The sequence below is a fragment of the Panthera uncia genome, assembly GCF_023721935.1.
Source record: "Panthera uncia isolate 11264 chromosome A3 unlocalized genomic scaffold, Puncia_PCG_1.0 HiC_scaffold_11, whole genome shotgun sequence".
In the NCBI taxonomy this organism is placed as follows: Eukaryota; Metazoa; Chordata; class Mammalia; order Carnivora; family Felidae; genus Panthera; species Panthera uncia.
In genome coordinates, this window is record NW_026057578.1 from 71,129,038 (window position 1) to 71,155,798 (window position 26,761).

General features: G+C 38.2%; 1 protein-coding gene across 1 annotated transcript in view; it reads left to right on the plus strand.

The window, feature by feature from the left end:
• Positions 1-23,686, plus strand: part of ACYP2 (acylphosphatase 2) — a 178,191-nt gene extending 154,505 nt beyond the window's left edge. Inside the window, exon 4 of the mRNA XM_049650257.1 lies at positions 22,505-23,686. Within this exon, the coding sequence (XP_049506214.1) occupies positions 22,505-22,619 (115 nt within the window). The 3' untranslated portion in view covers positions 22,620-23,686. The remainder of the gene's footprint in view (positions 1-22,504) is intronic.
• Positions 23,687-26,761: the final 3,075 nt, after the last annotated feature.

Consider the following 26,761-nt stretch of genomic DNA (forward strand, 5'->3'; position numbering starts at 1 on the left):
TCATCAGTTCTCAGGCTTGGAGACTCAAACTCCCAGCAGCCTGTGAGACTGTGGAGACTCTGGTCTTGTTGAGCTTCTTTCTTCACTGGGTTTCTAGAATGCCAGAGTGTCCTGGCTCTTCACCTGTCTCTTTCATGATGTCCTCTCAGCCTATTCTGCCGGCGCCCTCTCTGGTTGGCCACTTCTTTTCTCTGTCTCCATTCATTCCCCACATGTTGCCGTCTAGCCCCAAGGTATTTAACATCATCTGTAGGCCAACGAGTTCCCGATTTTTAACCCCAGGTTTTCAGTATCTCCCCTACATTCCAGAGTTGTGTACACTGTTGTTTACTTGAGTGTTTAAGAGGCATCTCATGCTTAAAGTGCAAAATAGAACACATGATTTCCACCCTGTGGCTGGGACTGCTAGCTGCCCTCTAGGAACCACCCTCCCCTTCTTCCGCTGAAATGCTGGTGACTTTGGCTAGACCAGTGGCCACTCAGAATAACATTAACCTTGCCTACATTTCCAAAACTCTTTTGTAGGAGGGTTCTGGCCAATAAAATGTAATCAGAAGTATTGTGGCTGCTTCTGGACAACATTCACTTATTGTACCATATTTACAAACTACACCTTCAGACACTTTACCTTAGGGACACCTTCTTTTTCCCTTTGTTTGCCCTTCTTCCATTCTACTGTCTAGAAAACAAAAGGTGATGGTTGGAGTTATAGTGTCTATCTTGGGTGAGGAAAATGAGGACAACTTCCCAGAAGTAGCTGAGTGGTAAGCTGAAAGGGTCTCTGACATTCATGGAGCTGTCACACCAGTCCTGAGCTACCTGTCTCCAGGCTTCCTTCCATGATGGACAAGTGAAGACCTTCCTTGTTCAAGCCACTTCCACTGTGCCTCTCAGCTGAACCTATCGTATCCAATATATTCACCTATGTATTCTGTATTTTATCTCTTGTCTATCAGAGAGCAATCCTCCTTTCACATACTAGGCAATTTGGAATGTTTAGGAAGTCAAGGAAAACTTTTCTTACGTATTAATCACTAAAAGTATAAAGTTAGAAAAGATGATTTGCTTTTACACAAATTGATTCAACAAATAATTTTTTTAGAATGTATTTGTATCTAATGAAGATTCATACTTCTATTTTCTCTGGTTTTATTTTTTAAAGTTTATTTTTGAGAGAGAGAGAGAACACATGAGCAGGGAAGGGGCAGAGAGAGGGAGAGAGAGAGAATCCTAAGCAGGCTCCATGCTAACAGTGTGGAGCCGAGGAGGGGCTCAATCCCACAAATGATGAGCTCATGATCAAGAGTTGGATGCTTAACCGACTCAGCCACCCAGGTGCCTCTGTTTCTTGGGTTTTTAATGAGTTCTAATAAAAACCCATTTATGCTGCTAAGATTATACTCCTTTCCAAATGGATGAATTGTCATCATCTGACATTTTGTACTGGTTTGAGTACTTTCATATGACAGGCCTAAAATAAAATACATCCATCTTGATGCATAAAATCATGTCCAAATTTGAGTTGTCTCAGGCTAGAATATCTAGAATCTTTTAAAAAGTCTATGTTAAGTTAGTTTACGGTACAAACGCAATATTTGCTGAATGAATGAATAAATAAATTAACGGTGTATTCTCCTGTAATTCTTCAGCTATATAAAGTTATTGTGATAACTTTAATTTTTTAAACGTTTATTCATTTTTGAGAGGCCAAACAGAGTGTGAGCTGGGGAGGGGCAGAGAGAGAGGGAGACAGAATCCAAAGCAGGCTCCAGGCTCTGAGCTGTCAGCACAGAACCTAATGTGGGGCCGGAACTCCCTGCCCATGAGATCATGACCTGAGCCGAAGTTGGATACTCAACCAACTGAGCCATCCAGGAGCCCCTATTGTGATAATTTTAAAGCAAGCTCACAATTTCTTTGCCATTCCTCTCACTTAAGTTGGGTCCTAATTCCTCTCCCCCTAAATATGGGCTATCCTTGGGGACTGGGTTCTGTCAGATAGAATGCTGCTCAGGGGACACTTGAACCTATACCAAGACTAGGTTAGAATAGACAATGCAGCTTCCACACGCTGCTGACACATTGCTTTTGGATTCCTGAGCTGATACAAGTGTGAGAAGTCTGGCTACTTTGAAGCCACCATGCTGGAGAGAGATGCCTAAGGAGCCCTGGCTGTTCTAGATGTTAGCTTATGGAGTTTTCCAAGGATAGCCTGCCATACGTGTGAGTGACTAAGCCTTCCCGTTATTTCAGTGTTCTTGATTGAGTGTGGCAGAGATGAGCTCTCTCTGCCCAAATTGTAGACTTATAGCAGGATAAATATTGCTTCAAGTCTCTAAATTTGAGGGTAGTTTGAGTAGTATCCCTGGTCACAGAAACATTTTCTGACCCAGTACACCTATGCTATATGTTGCTACGAGAGTATTATTTCTTGATTGCCATGGAGAACATTCTGACACTTCAGTGCATTCCCTTTTCTGAAGAATTCTCTCTGTGGTAAAGAGGCATTCTTGTAGTCACCTACCATGTCTGTGGCCACTGTTCAGAAAGGGTTTCACTTCTCCTACCTTTTCCGAATCTAAGGAGAATAGCAGAGATGTTGCCTTCCAAAATTGAAACAAAATTAGCTCTTTCAAAGAAAACTGCCTTAAGATGTAGTTTATAAATATGGTACAATAAGTGATAAGTTAAAAAAAAAAAGTGATAGGTTTTTCCTTCTCTTTGCCCTAGAAAGAAGAACAGACTAGACTGCTTCAGCATAATCCAGGTGGCCAGAGAATATGCTCAGGACAGGAACTAAGTAACCGTAAAGAAATCCGCAGCCTTATTAACCTGTCTGAGGCAATGATGCGTTAAGTGAAAACCAGGGGTGATGAAGAGTTCTTAAAAAGGCTATCCATTATCACCACTTCTTCAGTGTTAGCTAGGGAAGAAAGTACTCTCAGTGCAGATTCTCTAGGCCAAAATATGCCTAGACTGGAGAAAGCAATCTAATGTAATTCCATTTCAGCAAGCTCAAGTAGGAAAATTCTTGCACAAGTAGATGATACATTTGACAAATACAGTGCCCAATATAAATGACTATGCGGCATTCTGTTTTATAAATTGATCTATGAATTTGGCTAGCATTTATTTGTGCTCCTAAACTTGATCATTTCAGAGAAAGCTTTTAGGATAAATTTCCTAGACCACTGAAGACTGTTGGCATCTCCACCAAGGTGATGATGCCTCATCGGATTCTACAGGAAGCTGCTAGCTAATTTCTTTCTTTCTTTGATCCAAGTTTAGCTGTAGCAGGAAAGAGTGTCCAATTATAAGAGGCTCCCAAACATTAGTCCTCATCTGGATGATTGCCAGGCTCACAGAGCACTTTCTAGACCCAATGTCAGGGAGGCCACTTTCTTCCATGGTAGGACCTATCTTCTGACTTCAGCTTCATGATTTTAAGTCCTGAAACCTTAGGCTTTTAATTCTCTTTAAATGCAAGCACATCTCTCTGGTGAGTTGGGTTTATATGCCTAGTTTGAGCAGCTTCATATAAAAGTCATTTGGAAAACTAAATGTGACAGCCATCTTCTTTCTAAGAAGCTATCAATTCAAAACAGAGAGAATATAATTAAATTGCATTTTGATTCTGGTGACTAGACAGTCTTTGATCATTTTATTAATGGTGTCAGAAACTGAACACATCTTAGAATGCGATATTAAAATTATGGAGAATTTTACTTTGGGGCAGGATCATTACCTGTCTTTCAGTCTCTTCCATTAAGTCTTTCTCTCTTCCTCCTCTCAGCCTGTAATCCCATTCTTATTTCACCTTGTCACTTCCCACTAGCTAGGCAACTTGAATAAATTGATGATATCCTTTCATTTTTATAAGATTCATAAAGCTATTTATGAAATTTCTTTGTGAAAAATACAACAAGTTTAAAGTCAGTTAACAAGCACACACTATTTGAATTTTTTGTTTTGGGGGTGACAATAATACATGCAATTTTAGTTTTTAAAATTTAGGCTAAAGCATTCATTGGGATTAAGCAATGACTATTTTTTACTCTCTGTAAAAAAACATTAATATTAGGATATGTATTTTTTTCTTCACCTTCTATTTTGTTCTTTATTTTTGTAAAAGCAAATTGGCATCTATTTTTATGAATACAAAAAGGAAAACATTTTGAAAGGGAATGGCTTTTTTCTGAATCACTTAAAACAGACTAAAACTTATGTGCATTGAACACATTAGTGCTGAAAAAATATTCAGGGTATAATATCCAAGTCCCACTTGCAGGTGACCACTTATGAACTGACATTTCAATGGCATTTTTATCCTATCATGAGCCTCCCCCTATGAACTGAGTCACCTACTTGGATTTAAAGATAAAACACCTTCCTTAGGGGAAAATGAAAATCTGAAAAGAATTTTTTTAACCCTAAGAGGTTCGGACCATACACCATTTCCCTGATTATGAAACATCCCAATAAAGAAAAGTTTCAATATTTTGACTTCTGGGCATATCTTTAAAGGCATTCTGAAAGCCCACATCTCTAGGGTTAAGAACATGTAATGCAATATGGTGTCACAGGTGATACCCTTAAAAGACAGCCTAATGGTCTATCTATCTAGGTTCAAGTTAGTTAACATACAGTGTAGTATGTTAACTCCAGGAGAATAACCCACTGATTCATACTTAGATGTAACACCCACTGCTCATCCCAATAAGTGCCCTTCTTAAGGTCCATCACACATTTAATCCATCTCCTCACTCACTCTTTATGACCTCAGAACATTGCATGCCTTGCTTTAATGAAAAAAGTATCTAGTAAAGTTGGCTGTAAAGCAAAACTCCATAAATAAATCTCTACCCTCCTTTGCAGTAATCTCCTTTATAAAATCAAAGAAACAGTATCAGCAAGAAGAAAAAAGAAACCCTCAGTGTTATGTGTTGATACCTCACTTTGTTCCCAACGTAATTTAAAGTGACTTGTCAGAATATGTAAAACTATAACAAAAGAGTGAAAAAGGGCAAAAAACAAGGGTGGGGACATAAAAGAGAGCCAGGAACAAGGCTTTTTAAAAAAGAATAAAATAACTACCTCTGCTCTGGGTGGATCACAGCTTGGTTCTATCTAGTAACCCTCCATCAACTAATGACATCACCCCCCAAAATTCAATTTGCCTCGTGAGCATTTTGGGGGGAAGTAGAGAGGTCAGGGGGAGAGGTGAAAACACAGGGGAGTCTGGCCAACTCACTTTTCATTTGGCTTCATGTAGGAGTAGATTTTAACATATCTGGAATAGAAAACGCCCTAGACTGTGTGTTAGTAAAACAATCCTCCTCAAATATTGTTCTTCTGAGACAAAGCGCTCATAAATATTGGAAGGCATCGAATTCAGAATCGAGGCCTGCTTGCTTGCCAAAAACAGAGCCTTAAAGATGTATAAAGCTCCTCTGTGTCTCTCCTCTTTTCAGAGTCAGACAGCTCAAAAGATTGATCTATTCTTGCTGTCGGCATTTCTTCACTTCCCCCTCACTCCTGAAACCACTTTAATGTGGCTTCCACCCCCAGCACATCACCAAAGCTGATCTTGCTAAGGTCCCCAAAGTACATTTCAGCTCATGTTTTTCTTAGAGTCTTAGCAGCATTTGGAAGTTGACTTCTCCCTCCTTCTTAAAATACTCTGTGGCCTTTGTTTTCTTTAACACCATACTTTTTGGACACCTCCCTGTTCTTTGTTCATTCCTTCTACCTGTCCTCTATCTGCTTCTCCTTTTTCACCTGACTCTTCAGTGTTAGTGTTCCTTAGTTCTGTTGTAGTGCTTAGAGGAACCCTAGATATGAGAGAGCCCACAAAAATGTTGCTGTCATGCAGACCAGAAAAAAAAAGTACTTATCCTCTGTATCCCATAATGGAGAAGTTCATCAAGTTCTTGTCAACTGAATGACAGCAGCGGTAAACACGGTATATTGCCTTGCTCACTCTTGGTTCCATAGTCCTTCTGGTGCTTTTCCTTTACTGCAGACCCGGGAGAGCCAGGAACCGTGTTTCCCTCACTCCTTCACAGCTAGAGACTCCAATGTGATGTAGGTTTCATCCATCAGAAATCCTCATGTGAAATCTGAATTTGAAATTGATATAGGTGGAAAGAGAAGCAGCAGAAATGCCTGAATCATCCACTTAGCTAGTGTGAGGATCTAGCTGCTATTAGGTGATGCTGGAGCCAGTAATCCTGGTGAGACTTCCTGATGCCTGGACTGTGGCTAGGGTAGCATGTCCATTAGTGCAATGATTTCAGTGACAGTCTCCTGATTCCCAGCAGCTCCCCTCATGGGCCTATCACACACAAAAAATTGTCCAAGGCTTAGCAATGGAGATTAGGGAAATTTCACGAAAGTTCTGGGTATTGTTTTGGGAACTTTCAGCAATTTTCTGATGTTACAGATATGCCCCTTTGATTTTCTACTAACTACACTACTTGACAACTCTAAGGTAGAAATTTACTTGTTGCAAACCAAAGAAATGCTAATAATACTCCTTGTTCATAGCAAAGCAAGTTACCTTTTTTTCTGGTAGATATATAATTGACTTTTGCCCTAAAGAAAAGATAATCCCAAACATTCTTTTTATTGCCCTAAAACTCTAATAATATGGGAGTCACTAGCCATATGCAATTATTGAGCACTTGTAATGTAGCCAGTTTGAATTGAGATATGTCGTAAGTGTAAAATACCAGAATTCAAAGCCTCAATATAAAAGGTATGTAAACTCTATCATTTTGTTCATTTATTGTTTATATGGATTATATACTGAAATATTTTAGATATATTGGACTAAATGATAAATTAATTTCACCTATTTTTACTTTAATATGGTACAAGATTCAAGATTTTGAATTGTACACGATGCTCATAATACAGCAGTGTTGGACAGTCCTGCCCTGTAGCATTTAAACCAGTTTCATATCTATTAGCCAGTTGAGTTCAGCATCCCTGATTGCATGAATGTATATACACACATATGTCTACATATGTTCTCCTTTGAACCAGGTTCTGTCATTACTTCGTGTGTCAAATAGAAATCTTTGACACTTACGTTTATATTTTCAGGAGAATCACAGTTTTAACATTTCATATTTGAGCAGCCAATTCTACAGAGTTGCTCCAACAGGCCCCATCTAAATATGTTCTTCCAGTCTATGACTCATAGTGATTTTGCAAGGACCCAATGCCCTATATTAAATGCATTCTAAAATAGCTAAGATGGTTTTCATTACCTACTATGGTACCCTAAGAAAACAGCTAAATTTTGAATGTTTACTACTTTCTACATACTGTCTGAAACAATTTACAGATTATCTCCTTTCATCTTCATAACACCTCTGGGTCAGGTGACATACTCTCCATTTTACAAATGAGACATTTAGAATTGAAGGTACTTGTCCACTGTGACCAGCGGGGAAGTGGCAGCTGGATTTGCACTCAAGCAGAACTGATCCAAAGTCCACCTCCATTACCACTGTGCCACTCTGTCTTTTCTTTCCACTAAACAGGAGAGAGTATCCGTCACTTTGCTGACCCGAAACTGTGGTATGACAGAGAAGTGACTGCCTTTGCTTCTTCTGCCTCCTCTGCTCCCAGGCCCTTTGATCCAGGTGGCTGTTTTTCAGAATCCTGGGCATAGCCTGGGTAGCTCTCCCAGACTCTCCCAATTGAGGAGATTGAATGACATGCTCAGCAGTAACTCCAGGTTTTATGAGTGAATTCCACAGGAAGAGTGTGACTTTGCCGGTCACAGAGCTTGCTTAAGAGCCAGTCCACCATCTTTGGCAAAGACAGAGAACAATTACACTGTAAGAGCTGCTATTAAGAGCTTACTGTGTGTCAGATGTTGTACTGGGCAATTTATATACATTCTTTTTAATCCATTCAGTGACTCAGTAAGGTGAGGGTTATCTCCATTTTAAAGAAGAGTAATTTGGCTTCAGGTTAATTATGAAAGTGCTAGGATTCCCTTGATAATCACTGAACTCTTCACTGATCATGAGCTACAATATGGCAGAAGTTTTAGACATTACAGTTGACACTTCAACAATGCAGTGGTAGGGGTACCAACCCTCTATGTGCTTGGAAATCCACATATAGCATTGGACTCCCCAAAAATGTAACCGCTAATTCTTACTATTGACCAGAAGCTTTGCCAATAACATCAACAGTTGGTGAACACATGTTTTGTATGTTAGATGTATTATATACTATATTCTTAAAATAAGCTAGAAATGTTATTAAAATAAGAGAAAACACATTTATTGTACTGTGCTGTACAAAATCCACGTGTAAGTGGACCTATGCAGTTCAAATTCATATTGTTCGAGGGTCAACGGTCTATTAAAATACCATTAAAGGGGCGCCTGGGTAGCTCAGTTGGTTAAGCATCCGACTTTGGCTCTGGTCATGATCTCACCATCTGAGAGTTGGAGCCCTGTGTCAGACTCTGTGCTGACAGCTCAGAGCCTGGAGCCTGCTTCAAATTCTGTGTCGTCTTCTCTCTGTCTCTGCCCCTCCCCTGCTCGCACTCTGTCTCTCTCTCTCACAAAAATAATCAATAAACGTTAAAAAAAAATTTTTTTTAATACCATTAAAAAGTTCCTATTGATGGGGCACCTGGCTGCCTTAGTCGGTTAATTCTCCGACTTTGGCTCATGTCATGATCTTAGGGTTCATGGGTTCAAGCCCTGTGTCAGACTCTGTGCTGACAGCCCAGAGCTTGGAGCCTGCTTCAGATTCTGTACCTCCCTCTCTCCTTCTCTCTGCCCCTTCCCCACTTGTGCTCTGTCTCTGTCTCATAAATAAATGTTAAAATTTTTTTAAACTAGTGAAGTCTATGGTAGTATTTGTCCACATGTAACTGAGTAAGAAACATGCTTAAGAAAGGAGAATAGCAAAAATATGTGCCATCCTTCCATTATTGATGATACTTTAAAAGCTTCAAATGGGCAGGCAACTCAATATTTTCCACTATGCATCATATTAGCTCTTAATTCATTAACTGTCTCTTCTGTCTGCTTTCTTGCTTTGGTCTATGTTTTACACTGGTGCTGCAGAGATGTCCGAAAGGATTATGCCGCCCCACTTCAGTCCCAGGAAATAGAACTGCTATGAATTATTAATAGTGTTGGCTTTCTAGTGCTTTAATTCTACCTCTTTGTTTCAATAAGGATATTAAATGGAATTTTTCCTATCACTTCAGGAACTTAGTACATTTTGTAGGAAACACTCAATGACTTGAGTAATAGAAGAGACAGTCCTATGTTGGTTTCCACTTCTACTTATTATGGATTCTCCATACATTCCATCCCATATATCCTTGCTCAGTGATAGGTTAATAGGGCAATTTTTAAATTGAGCTCTTTGGAGCCCTTGGGATCCCCCAGAGGTACTCAAGGTATAGCCAGGAAACAGAGGCCTGAGGGGGAGGTTCTGAACCTCACCCCCAACCATTCCCTTGCTTCAGAGAAGCACCTCACTTCTATAAGCATTAAGCTTTCATGCAAGATTATGTTGGAAGAAAGGACTCTTCTTTTTAAAAAGCTTTAAAACCCTGAATAAATACAACTACAATAGGTGTTTATACAGCTTTGAGATTCCAAGAACAATGTCTAAGGATTTTTGATAATTAAAACTCATCTGAGCATATACAACCAACTGTGCCCTGAACTTGATTGAAATGGTGGCAGGTCATGTGACTTGGTCTGCAAGATGGACTTGGACCTCCAGGGGTGTTGTAATAATCACCCTAAACGCTGGGTGAAGTCAGTTACTATGCTAATGTATACAATGAATAAGCTTAAAATCACAAGAACTGCAGTAAAATTTGGGGGCTGGCAAAAATAAGTGAACTGATTCCACAAATAAACTTGGTTCACGTGCTTGCATTCAAGTTATTAGGTCAGACCCATAGGCCTCCAGTTTCCTCTGTGAGGATGAACATAGTCCTTACTTGTTACTGACATGAATTTTATCACTTTTCTGTAATAAGAGCAACTATTTGTTTACCTTTCAAAGTGTGTAAAAAATGGGGGGAGGGTTATTTCATGGGAGATAAAATTAAAAAGTTAAAAAGTTCATGCCCAGGGCTCCCTTCTGTGTGTGAACTGTGGAAAACCTTAGAAATGTGCCCCTTTTCTCATGCATGGAAGCTGTAGACCCAAAGAAGGCAGGCAAATGACAAAGATGGGTTCATTCAGGATGTGTTGTATTTACTGAGTGCCCCCTGTCATCAGGCATCATGCTAGATGTTTGGGATGCAATAGTCAGATTCCTCCTCTGCCTTCATAGAATTTGCATTCTAATATGGAGGAGGCATGTAACGAACACATCAAGAATTACATAAACATAGAAATTACTGAATGTGATACTTCCCATGATGCACACAATAGTTGGGCGGGTCCTTTTTAGATAGAGGCAGTCAGAGAAGGGTCTCTGGGAGGGGAAATAACTAAGTGTGTTTTAGAAAGTCACAGCTGGCCTCTTTGCTGGCTGCTGAGGCCATAAATGTGTGGCTTTTACTATACTGGATCGCCAAATGTGTGCCATCTGCACCAAAGAATCAGAATGCTGTGGAAACCCTTGAGGGGACCAATAGTTGGTGACTGCCTGAGTAGGAACAGAAAAATACAACATAGTTAATTTAGTAAACGAATGGAATTTTCCCCTGGTCATCTAACATTTATCAGCACTGTTTTTTATTCTTTTTTTCCATGCAAAGATGACCTGAAGAATACTTAAAACACATGCAAGATCATTGTCTTTTGCCACTCCATAAAAATTATTTTTATAACCATGTATAATCCTCATGAAACATGTAAGAAATGCATCTATAATGAAATGTCCTCGTATTACTTTGTAATTGTTAAAGGCAACATGATTTTGGTAAAAGAATTGACTTCACAGAAATATTTTAATTTTCAAAATCTCTACACACAGCATTTAAAATATATTAGAGTGAAGGGAGGACATGTTTATCAAGTAACATGACTTCTGTTAACAGAATTTTCCACTTTCCATTCTTATTCTTCCATTTGTATTAGTTGAACCTTCTTATTTAAAAAAAAAAAAGGCTTTAAAAGCCTACCAGTGTATCATGTTACTTAAATAAAAATACCTGAAAGATATACACACATAGAGCAGATTCAGATTTATAGCATAAATATTATACTTCAGTGTCTCTCAAGCAAATATAATTCACTCATCCATCCAACCATCCATCCATTCAGTATTTATTGAGTCTACTGACCTAATAGGTAAAATATGCTTTAGCCAGAGCAATGTACTCTGATCATACTGGCCCCTTGACTCAGTGAACACTGTTCATGATTCTTTATTTATGTACTAAAGCAATTCTTTCAAAGGCTTAGTACCAACAAAAATGTGACTAGATAGCCTACAATAAGGAGCAACTTGAAATTATCCAATTAATGTGATAAAAACTGACTAACAATGAATTCTGGAGAAGTACATAGGGTGGTTTATCTCGGAACCCCAAAGAAAACTATTCTAAGGAACTTCAGTAAGGCATCTGATTCCAATGAAGAGATCACTAGTTTCCCTATGTACCAGTTTAAAAACATGATGATTAAAAAGCATCTTGTTCAAAATAGCAAGAAAAATAAAATATATCTAAGTATTAACTTATAGGTATTTAATTAAGAACCTGAATTAAGTAAACTACAAAATTTTGAGGAGAAATGTAAAGAACAGAAATAGGGAAAATCTGTTACTCTTGATAAGATTAAATGTTAGAATGTCCATTCTTTCCGAATTATTTTAAAATTTACAAGGGTATTTTAAGATTTATAAGGGGATTTGGACTGGACAAAATTATGCTAAAATCTAATAGACTTCATGATAAACAATGACAATTGGAATAATGAGGTTGGGGGGTAACAGACACTGCTGGGCATTAAAATATATTCTAAAGCTATAAGAATTAAAATAGTTTGGTATTCTAGGCCTATCTCAAAAAACAAGAAAAATCCCAAATACAAAATCTAACAGCACACCTAAAGGAACTAGAAGCAGAACAGCAAAGGAACCCCAAATCCAGCAGAAGAGAAATAATAAAGATCAGAGGAGAAATAAACAATAGAGAATCAAAAAAAAAAAAAAAAAAAAAACCAAAACAGAACAAATCAAACTAAGAGTTGGTTTTTCAAAAAAATAAACAAAATTGATAAACCTCTAGCCAGACTTCTCAAAAACAAAAGGGAGATGACCCAAATAAAATCATGAATGAAAATGGAATTATTACAACCAATCCCTCAGAAATACAAGCAATTATCAGGGAATACTATGAAAAATTATATGCCAACAAACTGGACAACCTGGAAGAAATGGACAAATTCCTAAACACCTATACACTACCAAAACTCAAACGGGAAGAAATAAAAAATTTGAACAGACCCATAACTAGTGTAGAAATTGAATCAGTTATCAAAAGTCTCCCAACAAATAAGAGTCCAGGGCCAGATGGCTTCTCTGGGGAATTCTACCAGACATTTAAAGCAGCATTAATACCTATCCTTCTCAAGCTGTTCCAAAAAATAGAAAAGGAGGGAAAACTTCTGGACTCATCCTACAAAGCCAGCATTACTTTGATTCTCAAACCAGACAGAGACCCAACATAAAAGGAGAACTACAGGCCAATATCCCTGATGAACATGGATGCAAAAATTCTCAACAAGATACTAGCAAATCAAACTCAACAGCATATAAAAAGAATTATTCACCATGATCAAGTGGGATTCATTCCTGGGCTGCAGGAAATATTCGCAAATCAATTAATGTGATACATCACATTAATAAAAGAAAAGAGCCATATGATCCTGTTAATATATGCAGAAAAAGCATTTGACAAAATCCAGCATCCTTTTTTTAATAAAAACCCTAAAGAAAGAATAGAAGGAAATACTTAAACATCATGAAATCCATTTATGAAAAGCCCACAGCTAATATCATCCTCAATGGGGAAAAACTGAGAGCTTTCCCCCTGAGATCAGGAACACGACAGGGATGTCCACTCTCACCGCTGTTGTTTAACATAGTGTTGGAAGTGCTAGCATCAGCAATCAGACAACAAAAGGAAATAAAAGGCATCAAAACTGGCAAAGAAGTCAAACTTTCACTTTTCACAGATGACATGATACTGTATACGGAAAACCCGACAGACTCCACCCAAAGTCTGCTAGAACTCATACATGAAGTCAGCAAAGTCACAGGGAACAAAAATCAATGTACAGAAGTCGGTTGCATTTTTATACACCAATAATGAAGCAACAGAGAAAGAAACTGATTCCATTTACAATTGCACCAAGAACCATAAAATATCTAGGAATAAACCTAACCAAAGATGTAAAAGATCTGTATGCTGAAAAGTATAGAAAGCTTATGAAGGAAACTGAAGAAGACACAAAGAAACAGAAAAACATTCCATGCTCATGGATGGGAAGAATAAATATTGTTAAAATGTCAATACTACCCAAAGCAATCTATGCATTCAATGCAATCCCAATCAAAATTGCACCGGCATTCTCAAAGCTAGAACGAACAATCCTAAAATTTGTGTGGAACCACACAAGACGCCAAATAGTCAAAGTAATACTGAAGTAGAAAACCAAAGTGGGAGGCATCACAATCCCAGACTTTAGCTTCTACTGCAAAGCTGTAATCATCAAGACAGTATGGTATTAGCACAAAAACAGATACATAGACCAATGGTATAGAATGGAGACTCCAGAATTGGACCCATAAACGTATGGCCAGCTAATCTTTGACAAAACAGGAAAGAGTATCCAATGGAAAAAAGATGGTCTCTTTAAAAAATGGTGCTGGGAGAATTGGACAGCAACATGCAGAAGAATGAAACTAGACCACTTTCTTACACCATACACAAAAATATACTCAAAATGGATGAAAGACCTGAATGTGAGACAGGAAACCATCAAAACCCTAGAGCAGAAAACAGGCAACAACCTTTTTGACCTCAGCTGCAGCAATTTCTTACTCGACACATCTCCAAAGACAAGAGAATGAAAAGCAAAAATAAACTATTGTGACCTCATCAATAGGTCTTGTTGATCAAGAAAACAATCAATAAAACTAAAAGGCAACTGACAGAATGGGAAAAGATATTTGCAAATCACATATTGGATAAATGGTTGGTATCCAAAATCTATAAAGAACTCACCAAACTCCACACCTGAAAAAAAAAAAAATCCAGTAAAGAAATGGGCAGAAGACATGAATAGACAGTTTTCCAAAGAAGACATCCAGATGGCCAACAGACACAAAAACAATGCTCAACGTCACTCATCATCAGGCAAATACAAATCAAAGCCACACTGAAATAACACCTCACGCCTGTCAGAATGGCTAAAATGAACAAATCAGGAAACTAGATGCTGGTGAGGATGTGGAGAAATGGGAACCCTCTTGCACTGTTGGTGGGAATGCAAACTGGTGCAACCCCTCTGGAAAACAGTGTGGAGGTTCCGCAAAAAATTAAAAATAGAGGTACTCTGTGACCCAGCAATAGCACAACTAAGAATTTATCTAAAGGATACAGGAGTGTTATGCATAGGGGTATATGTACCCCAATGTTTATAGCAGCGCTTTCAACAATAGCCAAATTATGGAAAGAGCCTAAATATCCATCAACTGATGAATGGATAAAGATGTGGTTTATATATACAATGGAATACTACTTGGTAATGAGAAAGAATAAAATCATGCCATTTGCAGCAACATGGATGGAACTGGAGGGTATTATGCTCAGTGAAATAAGTCAGAGAAAGATATCATATGTTTTCATTCATATGTGGATCTTGACAAACTGAACAGAAGACCATGGGGGAAGGTAATGGGGAAAAATGTTACAGAGAGGGAAGGGGGGCAGACCATAAGAGACTCTTAAACACAGAGAACAAACAGGGTTGATGGGGGGTCGGGGGAGAGAGGAAAGTGAGTGATGAGCATTGGGGAGGGCACTTGTTAGGATGAATACTGGGTTTGTATGGAAGCCAATTTAACAAATTTTATTAAAAATAAAATAGTTTGGTAATGGTTTAGGGATTAACCAAAGCTATCAGTGAAGTCAAATAGAATGTTTAGAAAAAGATTCAGGCATATACGTAGATTCAGTCTCTGATAACAGTTGTGCTGGGGAAAATATCTAACCATTCAAAATTAAGATCTCTTTTTCATATAATGCAATCATATAATTCCAGATGGATTGAAGATTTAAACATAAAGGAAAAAGCCATACTTCCAATTAAAGATGTTACATTTTGAACATATGCATTTACTTCTCCCATTTAAGCCCCACTTAAGTGTGAGTAAAATTGATTTTTTAAAAAAGGTTTAAACACCCAGAAGAACAAAGAATGAGAGAGAAAACTTCAAAACTTTGGAAAACAAGGCAACAAAACTTGGGAAATTAGAAAGCAAATGAGCTAATGGTCACACTGATCTGAATGGTAAGTGTCCAGTGGGAGAAGCAGAGAAATGGCCCTTTTAACACAGTGGAAACTCCCCAAGGCAGTGGGCAGAAGTGGGCAGAAATGTGGGGTCAAAAATACAAGGATTTAAAATTTGTTTAATAAGCTTTTATCTCCCATCCCTTACAGGGGAGTGGCTGCACCACCCACCCAGGTGGAAGCCAGAATTTCAAGCTCTGGAGAGGGTCTTAGAGGCACAGCTGAAAAAAGATCAAGTGCTGATAACAGATATTCAGTGAAAATTACACACTAAATACTGAGGTCTTACCCTTCTTCCCAGAACACACATAGCCAAATTTATAGACTCTAGGTGGATATTGGACATACCTTCTGTGGAGGATCTGCCCAATTTAAGAGAAGAGGTACAAAGGTACCAAAATCAGAAGCTCCCCCATGAAATGGCTCATTCACCGTACTCCAGTAAACCTAAGACCACAGCTCCGCAGCTGGCTAAGGAGAAGTCCACTCCAGGTTGGGGGATGTCCTACCTTCCATTGCTCACTCCAGGAAACATCAGATTGAATTGTTACTCTGCCCCTAAGATGGGATGTCCCTATGGAGAAGCCTTTGGCCCAAGCACTGATCCCTGGCCCTATTGTTTCCACTGTGCTTAGAGGACAGACGTCTAAGGAAGTAGAGCTCAGCGCAGTGCAGACAGGCACATGTTCCATTCCTGGCCATCTATTCATCCTCAAGGGCTCCCCTTGCTCTTCAGCAATTAACTCTCATAACAATTATTAATTTTTTTAATTTGTTTTTTTAATTTTGAGAGAGCAAGCAGGGAACGGGTAGAGAGAGAAGGAGAGAAAGAGAATCCCAGTCTCCAGACTGTCAGCACAGAGCCTGATGTGGGACTCGAACTCACGAACTGTGAGATCATGACCTGAGCCAAAATTCAGAATCAGACCTTAACCCACTGAGCCACTCAGGTGCCCCTCCCATAGCAATTATTAACACCATTTTCACTTAAATTCCTCAACCCTACCTCACCTCCAGTAATTCTCAGTAAATTACCTTACCTCAGGCTATCTTATGTAAATGCCTCTTCATATCAAATTGTGTGTGTGTGTGTTTTGACCCACTGTCTTCTGTACAGATAAGATTTGTCCTGTCTTCTAAATGTAACGAGTCTGCTTACGAACCTGCCCTGAGCCCTTGTCCCACTAATTACTACTTCTATCTTGCATCTTCTATTCATTCTGGCTGCCCACTTGTGAGAATATGTGGGCTTATTCTCCAGGTGCCAGGAGTGCTGGTGGAAGGTGGCCCTCAACTGTCAGCCCTCTTCAGAAGTTGCCCTAGCAAAAGGAAGTCATAACACAAACAGTCACCCCTTCTCTGGGCAGCTCTTCTGTAATGACTGGCTAATGGGGGGAGGGGTGGGATATAAAGACCCAGCCCTCTCACTGTACCTTGGGACAGCCCTGAAGGGTCTTCCCTAATTCAGAGCTCCTGTGTGTTGGCCGAGGTCTTCAATGAGACTACATCTCACCCAACTTCCCCCTCAGGCCAATGCTGTCTACTTTCTTTGCCTCCCACGGTTCTTGAACCCAAGAGCAATCCCTACAAACTAATCTCCATCTCAGAGTCGCATCCCAGGGCCCCCTCTCTATGACAGCACGTCTGTAAGTCATGGACATTTAAAATTTTGATAGGTAGTACCAAGTTGCCCTTTTAAAAAGCTGTACAGAGTTGCATTCCCATCAATCTAGAAAAGTGCCTCTAAACTATCACTACTAGATATAATCAATTTTTCAAATCTTTGCCATTTCATAAGTAACAGATGGTATCTTGTTCTTGTTTGATTTATAATTTTAAAATTATGAGTAAGAGAATATTTCACATATTTATTGGCCATTTATATTTCTTATGTTTATGTTCTTTGTCCATTTTTCCATGGAATGGCTATCTTTTATGTATTGGTTTTTAAGTGCTCTTTGTAGAGTAAGAAAATTGCAGGTAAGTTTTCCGGTTTGTTCTTTGTTATGGCTTTAAGACATTTTTTTTTGACTATTCTCTAAAGTTTTACATTTTTAATTGGTTAACATTATCCATTTTTTTCCCTATGCTTCTTAGTTTCCTGTCAAGCTTAAGCTGGCATTCCCTATCCTAAGATTTGAAATTTTCAATACTATTTTCTTTATAATTTAGCTCCAGTGCCATTGGCATCACAAGGATGTCCCTGAGTACCTTGACCAGAAATTAACCCCAACCATTTCCTCTGCCTTTACATTAAAATCACAATGCACATCACATTCTGAATTACTTTATAGTAATTTTTATTATTCTCCAAACTCTTCTGTTAGATTGTGAGTTACTGAGGGAAGAAATTTCATTTTATTCCTTTATTTTTAACCAAACTCCATACTTCATTTATCTTTCACTAGTTTTTCCACTAATGTCCTTTTCTTGGTCCAGAATCCCATCCAGGATACTGCATTAGTCATCATGTCTCCTTTGGCTTCTCTTGGCAGCCAGTTTCACAAATTTTGTGTTTTCCAAGTTTTTATTTAAATTCCATTGGTCAACATACAGTGTAATATTAATTTCAGGTGTACAGTTTGGTGATTCAACACTTAAAACCGATACCTGCTACTCATCACAACAAGTGCCCTTGTTAATCCCCATCCCCTATTTCAACCATCCCCCCACCTCCCATCTAGCAACCATCAGTTTGTTCTCTATAGTTTCTTGGTTTGCCTCTTTTTTCCCCCTTTGCTTGTTTTGTTTCTTAAATTCTATATATGAGTGAAACCATATGGTATTTGTCTTTCTCTGACTTATTTTGAGCATAATACTCTCTAGCTCCATCCACATTGTTGCAAATGGCATGATTTTGTTCTTGTTTTGTGGCTAATATTCCATTGTACATATACCACATCCTCTTTATCCATTCATCAATCAACGGACACTTGGGCTGTTTCCATAATTTGGCCATTGTGGATAGTGCTGCTATGAACATTGGGGAGCATTTATCCTGCAAATTAGTATTTTTGTATCCTTTGGATAAATACCTAGTAGTGCAACTGTTGGATCCTAGGGTAGTTCTATTTTTGACTTTTTGAGGAACCTCCATACTGTTTGCCAGAGTGGCTGCACTGGTTTGCATTCCTACCAACAGTCTAAGAGGGGTTCCCCTTTCTCCACATCTCACCAGCACCTGTCGTTTCTTGTGTTACTCATTTTGGCCATTCTGACAGGTGTGAGGTGGTATTGCATTGTAGTTTTGATTTGAATTTCCTGGATGATGAGTGACATTGAGCATCTTTTCAAGGGTCCACTGGCCATCTGTATATCTTCTTAGGAAAAATGTCTATTCATTTTTTGGGTGTTGAGTTTTATAAGTTCTTTATATATTTTGGATAGTAAAGAAACTTCATTTTAGATATCTGTAATGCATTCCATTATCAAGGATATCACCTTGCTTACAATGCTACTTAAATATTTACTGAAATGAATTAACTGATACTGTTTGATTATGTGGTTTTTAAACCTTCTTGAAACAAAAAGGTGAAATTAAAACACTTGAGCTAGGAGACCTCGCAGTTCTGCCATCTCCCAGATCTGAGCCACACCTATAAAGGGCTGACCGAAGGAGCAGCACATGAGTGAAGTCTCAGGGCTCGCCAAGTGATAGGTGACCAGAACACTCGGCGGTAAGTAGGCAGGTCAGGCAAGATTGCTCCTAGCAGTAGGGGTGGCATGCTTGGAGCCATGACACAAAGTGGCCCTCCTGCATCTGATACAAAGCCATAGCTGAATCACCTAACAGCATGACCATTCTGCCCCTAGCAGTGGCATAGATTTATCCTTGGCCCTACTTGTGGCTGGTGAACTTCTTAATGGTGTTGAAGACCAGCTACAAGTAGGTAGTCAGGCTCTCAACTAGCTAAATACATTGAGTTTTCATCCTAGGTGGATTAGTCATTGCAACTCATAGGCCCACTAGTACTTGTCCTGGATTCACTGGTTCTAATTGTTCTCCACTCATTCTCTCTTGAGCCCATTGAAATACAGCTTTAACTCTACCAAAACTATACTTATCGAGGTCATCAGTGACCAGCGTGTTGCCAAATGCAATGGTCAATTCTCAGTCCTCACCTTACTTGACCTGCCAGCAGCAGGGACCCAGTTGATCCATTTGTGGAGGGTTTCATTTGCCTCCTAGGACAGGATGCCCTTCCAGTTTTGCTCCTACCCCCTAGATGCTTTCTTCTCTTCTTTGCTGGTTTTTCCTCTGCTTCCTGAGCTCTTAACTTTGGGGTGTCCTAAGACACAGTCCCTGTACCTCTTTCCTTTTCTATATGCTTTTTCTCAGTGATACCATCCAATCTTATGGCTTTCAGTACTGACTACCTGCAGATAAATTCCAACTTTATCTCCTCCAGCCAGACTCAAAGATCCAACTGCCTGCTCAACATCTCATGTAGATATCTGATATCTCAAAGTCAACTTTCCAAAATTGAACTTTTTTTTTTTAGGAAATATGATTTTATTTTTCAAGTTTTTATTAAATCCTAGTTAGTTAACATACAGTGTAATATTGGTTTCAGAGGTATAATTTAGTGATTTATCACTTACATATAACACTCGGTGATCAACACAAGTACCCTCCTTAATACCCATCATCCATTTAGCCCATCCCCCACCCACCTCCCTCCATCAACCCTGTTTGTTCTCTATAGTTGAGTATTATGGTTTGCTTCCCTCTCTTCATCCACCCTTCTCCTACATTCTGTTTTGTTTCTTAAATTCCACATGAATGAAATCATACGGTATCTGTTTTTCCCTGACTGACTTATTTCACTTAGCATTATACTCTCTAGCTCAATCCATGACATTGCCAATGGCAAGATTTTGTTCTTTTTAATGGCTGAGTAATATTCTATTGTGCTTATATACCACATCTTTATCCATTCATCAGTCGATGGACATGTGGGCTCTTTCCATAATTTGGCTACTCAAAACTGAACTTCTAATCTTTCCCCAATCTGCTCTTCACACGGTCTCTCCATTTCAGTGAATCACAACCATTACCAAATAGTTTCTCACCAGTAACTCTGGGGTCATCCTTCAGTCCTCTCTCCCTCACATCATGTCCAATCTGTCAGCAAATCACAGCCACAATCTGACCGTTTGTCATCACCACCACTGCTACTACCCTGGGCAAATTACTTAACTCTTCTCTCTTTCCTCATCCATACCTTGGGAGTAATGATGGACTATAACTTACAGGGTTAGAGTCTATATAAAGAACTTAGCACAGTGCTGAGCAAATAGTGCTTAATATACTTTCGCTTTTATTATTTCTGGCCTTTGTTTTCTAAAAGATTTCAAGGAGATAGTAGTAAAATTGAAGCCATTGGCTCCTTTTCTAAATAACTGAATTTTGTTCTTCAACATGTGCAATTTCAACTTTGAAGATTTTAACTAAATGAGTTGAAGAAAATAAGATGTGTTACTGGGCTTAGCTTCTGAGAAAGGAGAAACATGAAAATTCACCTTACCTAGTAAAACTGTCAAAAGAATCAAAGAAAGGGTTAAATAATTCAATGGCAATTTGAATCATTGGCATTCTTCTCTAGACTGATTAAGAGTAATTTCCAGATTATCGGACCACTTTAGCATAGAAAATATTTTTTAATTCAAGGTTACAGGAGAGTGTTACATATGATAGTACACAGCTGTATGTGGTACTAGCCTCACAACTTGAAAGAACTTTGGGGATATGGGCAAACTTGTGGACTGTTTCTACAGCAACAGCTGGGTAACAGCCAGTGCTTATATAAAACTGCTTCAGGTTGTTTACCTGTAGTCCTATGTAATCTGTCATCCCAACTAATTATTAATAGGTAGAAAGATTCCGGAAAATCTTTAACAGTAATATCTCGGGGGTCAACAATATTAAACTAAGCCTGAATTATATAAGGAAGCATCACAGATAAGTACCCAAATGCATAAATTAAACACCGATATATTGCTAATAAATAAAAACCATTGCACTATAGAAGCCGAAAAATAGTTTCAGAGCATTTAACTTGTCTCTTTAACGTGGCCATTTTGATAATATATGTATTAAGAAATAGTTTTTGAATAGATCAGAAAATGTTCAGCTAATTTTAATTTTTTAAGATTTTATTTTTTTTAAGGGGTGCCTGGGTGGCTCAGTCAGTTTAAGCATCTGACTTTGGTTCAGATCATGATCTCACGGTTTTGGGTTAGAGCCCCGCATCTGTCTCTGTGCTTGACAGCTCAGAACCCGGAGCCTGCTTTCAGATTCTGTGTCTCCCTCTCTCTCTGTCCTTTCCTTGTTCATGCTCTCTCTCTCTCTTTCAAAAATAATTAAAAGAAAAATTTTTTTAAATTTTTAAAAAGATCTTATTTTTTAATGGAATCTCTATACCCAAAGTAGGGTTTGCACTTACAACCCTGAGATCAAGAGTTGCATACTGTATTGACTGAGCCAACCAGGCACTCCTCATCTAAAATGTTTATGGAAAATCACATTCTTTACACTTTTTTCATTTTTTCTTTCAACACATGGCAGATATGTACATATACATATGTACACACACCTATCATGTGCTGAGTAATGAGAAAAAACAATGGTGAATTGTTTTTATTATTTACTTCTTTGTAAAAATATTATCCTTTTACATATAAGAGCTAGGTTTTAATAGCTTTGAATGCTTTAAAACAAGGAAAATATGAAATCATCAGGAGTTTACTGGGCTTAATTTGCTATAAGCTTTTCTTTGTTCCTATTTAATTATGTGTTAAACTTTCTGGTACTCTGATACATGATGTATACAATATAAAAAATTATATTTCACATTAGATGCAAAAGTTACTTAGTAAAAGTAAACTCCCATTGTAACCTGTGGTGGGATAATTTTGGATAGTCCAAAGATGCTTTGAGTGCTAATTGTTATTCATTTGTTTATTTTTTGTAGGATGTCCTGGCTGAGCAAGGTTGGAAGTCCTAGTTCTCGCATTGACCGCACAAACTTTTCTAATGAAAAAACCATCTCTCAACTTGACTACTCAAATTTTAGTATTCGATACTAACAGAAGAGAAATAAAAATTTTAATGGTTATATTACACAACAAACACCATATATTCTCAAGTCTATGTACTAGAATAATAGTAGCAGAGTAGGGTAAAAAAAGAACTTTCTGTTCTGCAAGCTACAACAGAATATATGTTACTAAAAAGGTCTGACACTAAAATAGTTTTACTCGACTATGTTTTTAAGATGCAAAAACATAGTATTGTAAAGGTCATTACAAAATATTTAATATGAATATTTAAACTTGTGGAATCTTTAATGAATATTATAGCAAGCGTTATTTGGCTAGGTATAAAATAAAGCTTAACCATTTAAAAATTAAGCATTGTTATCTGAATTCTAAAAACCTCCTGAATAATAATTTATTAAATTTGAGTCATTTGTTTAACAAGAACCAGTAGTTAGATATAAATGTATATGATGATCAGTATAACCACAAAATAATATCAATAAAGAATTTTTTAAATTCTGGTTGAGACATTCAATATTTTGGTTGGAGCAACCTAATGCCATCTATGACCTTTATTGTTCTGTGTAGTGAGCAGGTGAGTGATGGTAACTGTTAAGAACCCACAATTTCACTACTATAAACAGCAAGATTTATGTCAACAACTATGTACAATGGTTTGTCCTATTAACCAGAAAAGGAACTGACAGTCCAAGTAAATCATACTATCCCTTGAACTTGACTTATCATTTAGGGATTTTCACATGTAAATGGTAATTAAGCAACAGGATATTTTAAGGAGAAGGTTCATTTCTATGCCATAGAATTATTGAAAAAAGATCTTTAACTCAAAATACTAGGGGACTTCAAATGTTGTAGGCATATACATGTGTATGTCCTTCAGTGATCTCCTAATTTTTGTACCAATGGAATCCTTCATTAAAACAAAATTTTACATGGAATTTAATACCTAAAGTAAGTAAAAAAGCCCACTAGTATGACTGAAATGGGCATGGAGGTCCTTGGAGCCCTGCATGCTTGGTCTCACTTTGCCTCCTGCATCTTGTCTGCCTTGGACAATTTCACATCCCCTAGGAATCCACGTTAGAAACTACCATTCTGTCTGTAGAACCAATCTCAACTGCTACTCTCAATGGCATGGACAAAGACTTTAGGCCTCTTTCTTTTACCTGCTCCAAGAGTAGAATTGAGAAAAGAAAATGAGGCGAGACTGACATCATTCCTTTGAAAGGTTAACTCTGTGGATAATAATAATATTATCTACCATACACAAGACAACACAAAATCAGGGAATGACCAAGATATTTTTTAAAACTTTCCAAACACACTTAAAGGAATAAAACAACTTTCCTATTATTCTAATGTCATCATCATGTTAAGCATTATACATGTCAAATATTATACAGGAGAATCTATTGTGATAGTCATTTGAATTTTTCTCTTATTTCCCTACTCCTGGTTGAAAGAAGGGAGAAAAGCCTTTGTATTCCCTAAGCTCAGGGAAGCTTTTGGTGCTAGTGTCCTGGAGACAACTTCTCTTCCAAGATTGAATTTTAAAGAGGGCATATGATGCTATGAGTGGAGGACAAAGATTAACACTAGGCTTTTAGCAGGTAAAAGAGAAGCAGAACTGGCAAGAGCCAAGAGGAAGAGATTATCCAAGACTTTGAGAAGGTACCAAAGGCCTTGGGTTTCCTAAGAGATGGAGACCTGTGCCTTTCTCCCCAGCAGCGCCTGTGCAGGATGGCTACACCTGAGAAGGGGGCAGCTTGAACACTCAGAGAAGAGGAGTCCCAGGCCCAGGGACTCCCGGTACCAGCAAGATTCCTGTCCCCAAAAATGCCACAAAGCATCCTGCTACAGGGGACCATGGTGGCTCAGACAATAGTCCTGGCAACTGGAATGGACTAGAAGCCAGAGAAGTCTTTCCTGAATGTTCTCTCTGCATGAAACCCTTTCTGTGGTCCTTCTGGAAGAGAGCAGACAATCCCAGGGATGACTGAGAATTAACCTCCCACTGGTCAGACAGGATGGGGCTTGAAAGAGATTTGCTTTGAATTACAGAAAATAAAATAGACATTTCTTGCACACTCAAGTTTGAAACAAAATCGGTATCTCTTTACACACAGAAAGGCTAAGTGATTTTAGAAAAATACCATCTCAGAAGTGACACCAATATGTCACTTTTTATTTCCTTACTATAATCTGGTAGTTCCCTTCCCAACTGTCTTTATAAGAAAATCATACCTTACTGGCACAATCTTCTAACTGCACAAAGTGAATCACATTAGTCAAGGTTACTTAATGATTAACACATAATGAAATTCCATCACAGGATGAAAAATGTTGTAAATAATGATTAAAAGTAGTGTTTGTGAATGGGTAGAAAGCAAGAGGGAAAAAAGGTCAAACAGTTGTAAAAATGTATTATGGATACCAGAGAACACATCTTACCGGTAAACTTGATTATATCAAATTTCACAGTGAATGCACACAGGGAATTTTAAATTTATGTATTTTAGATAAATCTTGACAAGTTTAGTCAGAATTAGACATTTTAAAAATCAAGAAAAAAAATTAAGCAGAAGATGGGTATCTACTTCAGTGACTATCAACCAGTAAGTGTTACAACACTTCACATGCCCACACCCTCTTCAGGAAACACGCATCAGAATCAGGGGTATGATCTGTAAAAACATATTAAACACTATTTTCTAAATTCATATAAAAATTCCTTTTATTTTTTTTAAGTTTATTTATTTTGAGACAGAGAGAGCACAAGTAGGGAAGGGGCAGAGAGACAGAGAGACAGAGAGAGAGAGAGAGAGAGAGAGAGAAAGAGAAAACCAAGCAGGCTCCATGCTGTCAGTGCAGAGCCCAATGCGGGCTCAAACTCATGAACCATGAGATCATGACCTGAGCTGAAATCAAGAGTTATGCTTAACTGACTGAGCCACCCCATGCCCCGAAAATGCCTATCTTTTAAAAAGCTAGCTCATGAAGTAAAGCTCAGGGAAGTCTTCTTGACTGGAGGGAATATGCAAAAGATAGACCCTTCACCAGGTAGGGTGCATAGAAGCAACTACGCTGTGAGAGATATAGGAGACTTTTCCTTAGGAAGAGTATGTGCTTCTAAGCTTGAGAAGAAGCAATTGAAGTTTCATCTGACACAGGGAATCTCTAAGTTCAAGGGAATATACTGCCTGAGGGATACTTGTGCTTCAGAGGTAGCTACTTATGTTAAAGAGCAGAGAAGCACTGAAGGAACAGAGCTAACAGGTGGCTGGTTTGTGTGTTGGGGGGGGGAGTTGTCAGGAGATATAGCAACACCCACTAGTTTGTGCTGGAAACTGGTCACTATTTTTATGACTAGATATTTTTAACTTTGTCTATTGAAGGAATTTTTCAGAAGTACCTATCTCTAAGCTCATAATTACAACAGAAAAGACAATAGAAAACCAGAATCTACTTCCAAAAATTAGCCTGTATTTGGAAGGTATATAGATCATGAATATATTTCACAGTAGCTCTCTCTGGCCTCTGTTAATTTGGATATCAAAGAATTGTTCACTACATAGAGGGACAAGATTTTTATATCTGGAACAAATTGCAGGAACTGAAAATAGGCAACTCTGTGCAGCAAGAAATAGGAATCAAAAGACCTGTATTCTGGGTCCAATCCATCCATTAATTGTATGCCTAGGTCATTTGCAAAGTCAAGAATCTGAACTAAATCAAGACTTTTTGCAGGATTCCTGTAAGCCAGAAGCCTCCCAGGAGGTGGTGCAGAGAGAGGTACAGAACGGCCATGCGAAAGATGGTTAGTTGAGGGTCCTCATATCTGCTCCAATCAAAGCAGCCCTGCTCTCCTCTCTTTCACGCATTAGGATTATTCGCAAGACATCTGCTGAGAAGAATTCTCTCTCAAGTAAAACAAAAACAAACAAAAACAACACCAACAACAAAACGACTATGAATTTAGTATCTGGGGTCTTCTTTTCTAAGTTTCTATACATGTTAAACTCAAATTCATTTCTTGTTCTCTTGACTACTTCCATCAAGCCACTGTGTTACATATACTCTACCTTTAACTATTTCCATTGAAATGTGGAAGTTATGAAAAGTACTATTGGAAATAAATTATTTTTCATAGTGGTCTCCACAAAGGTCCA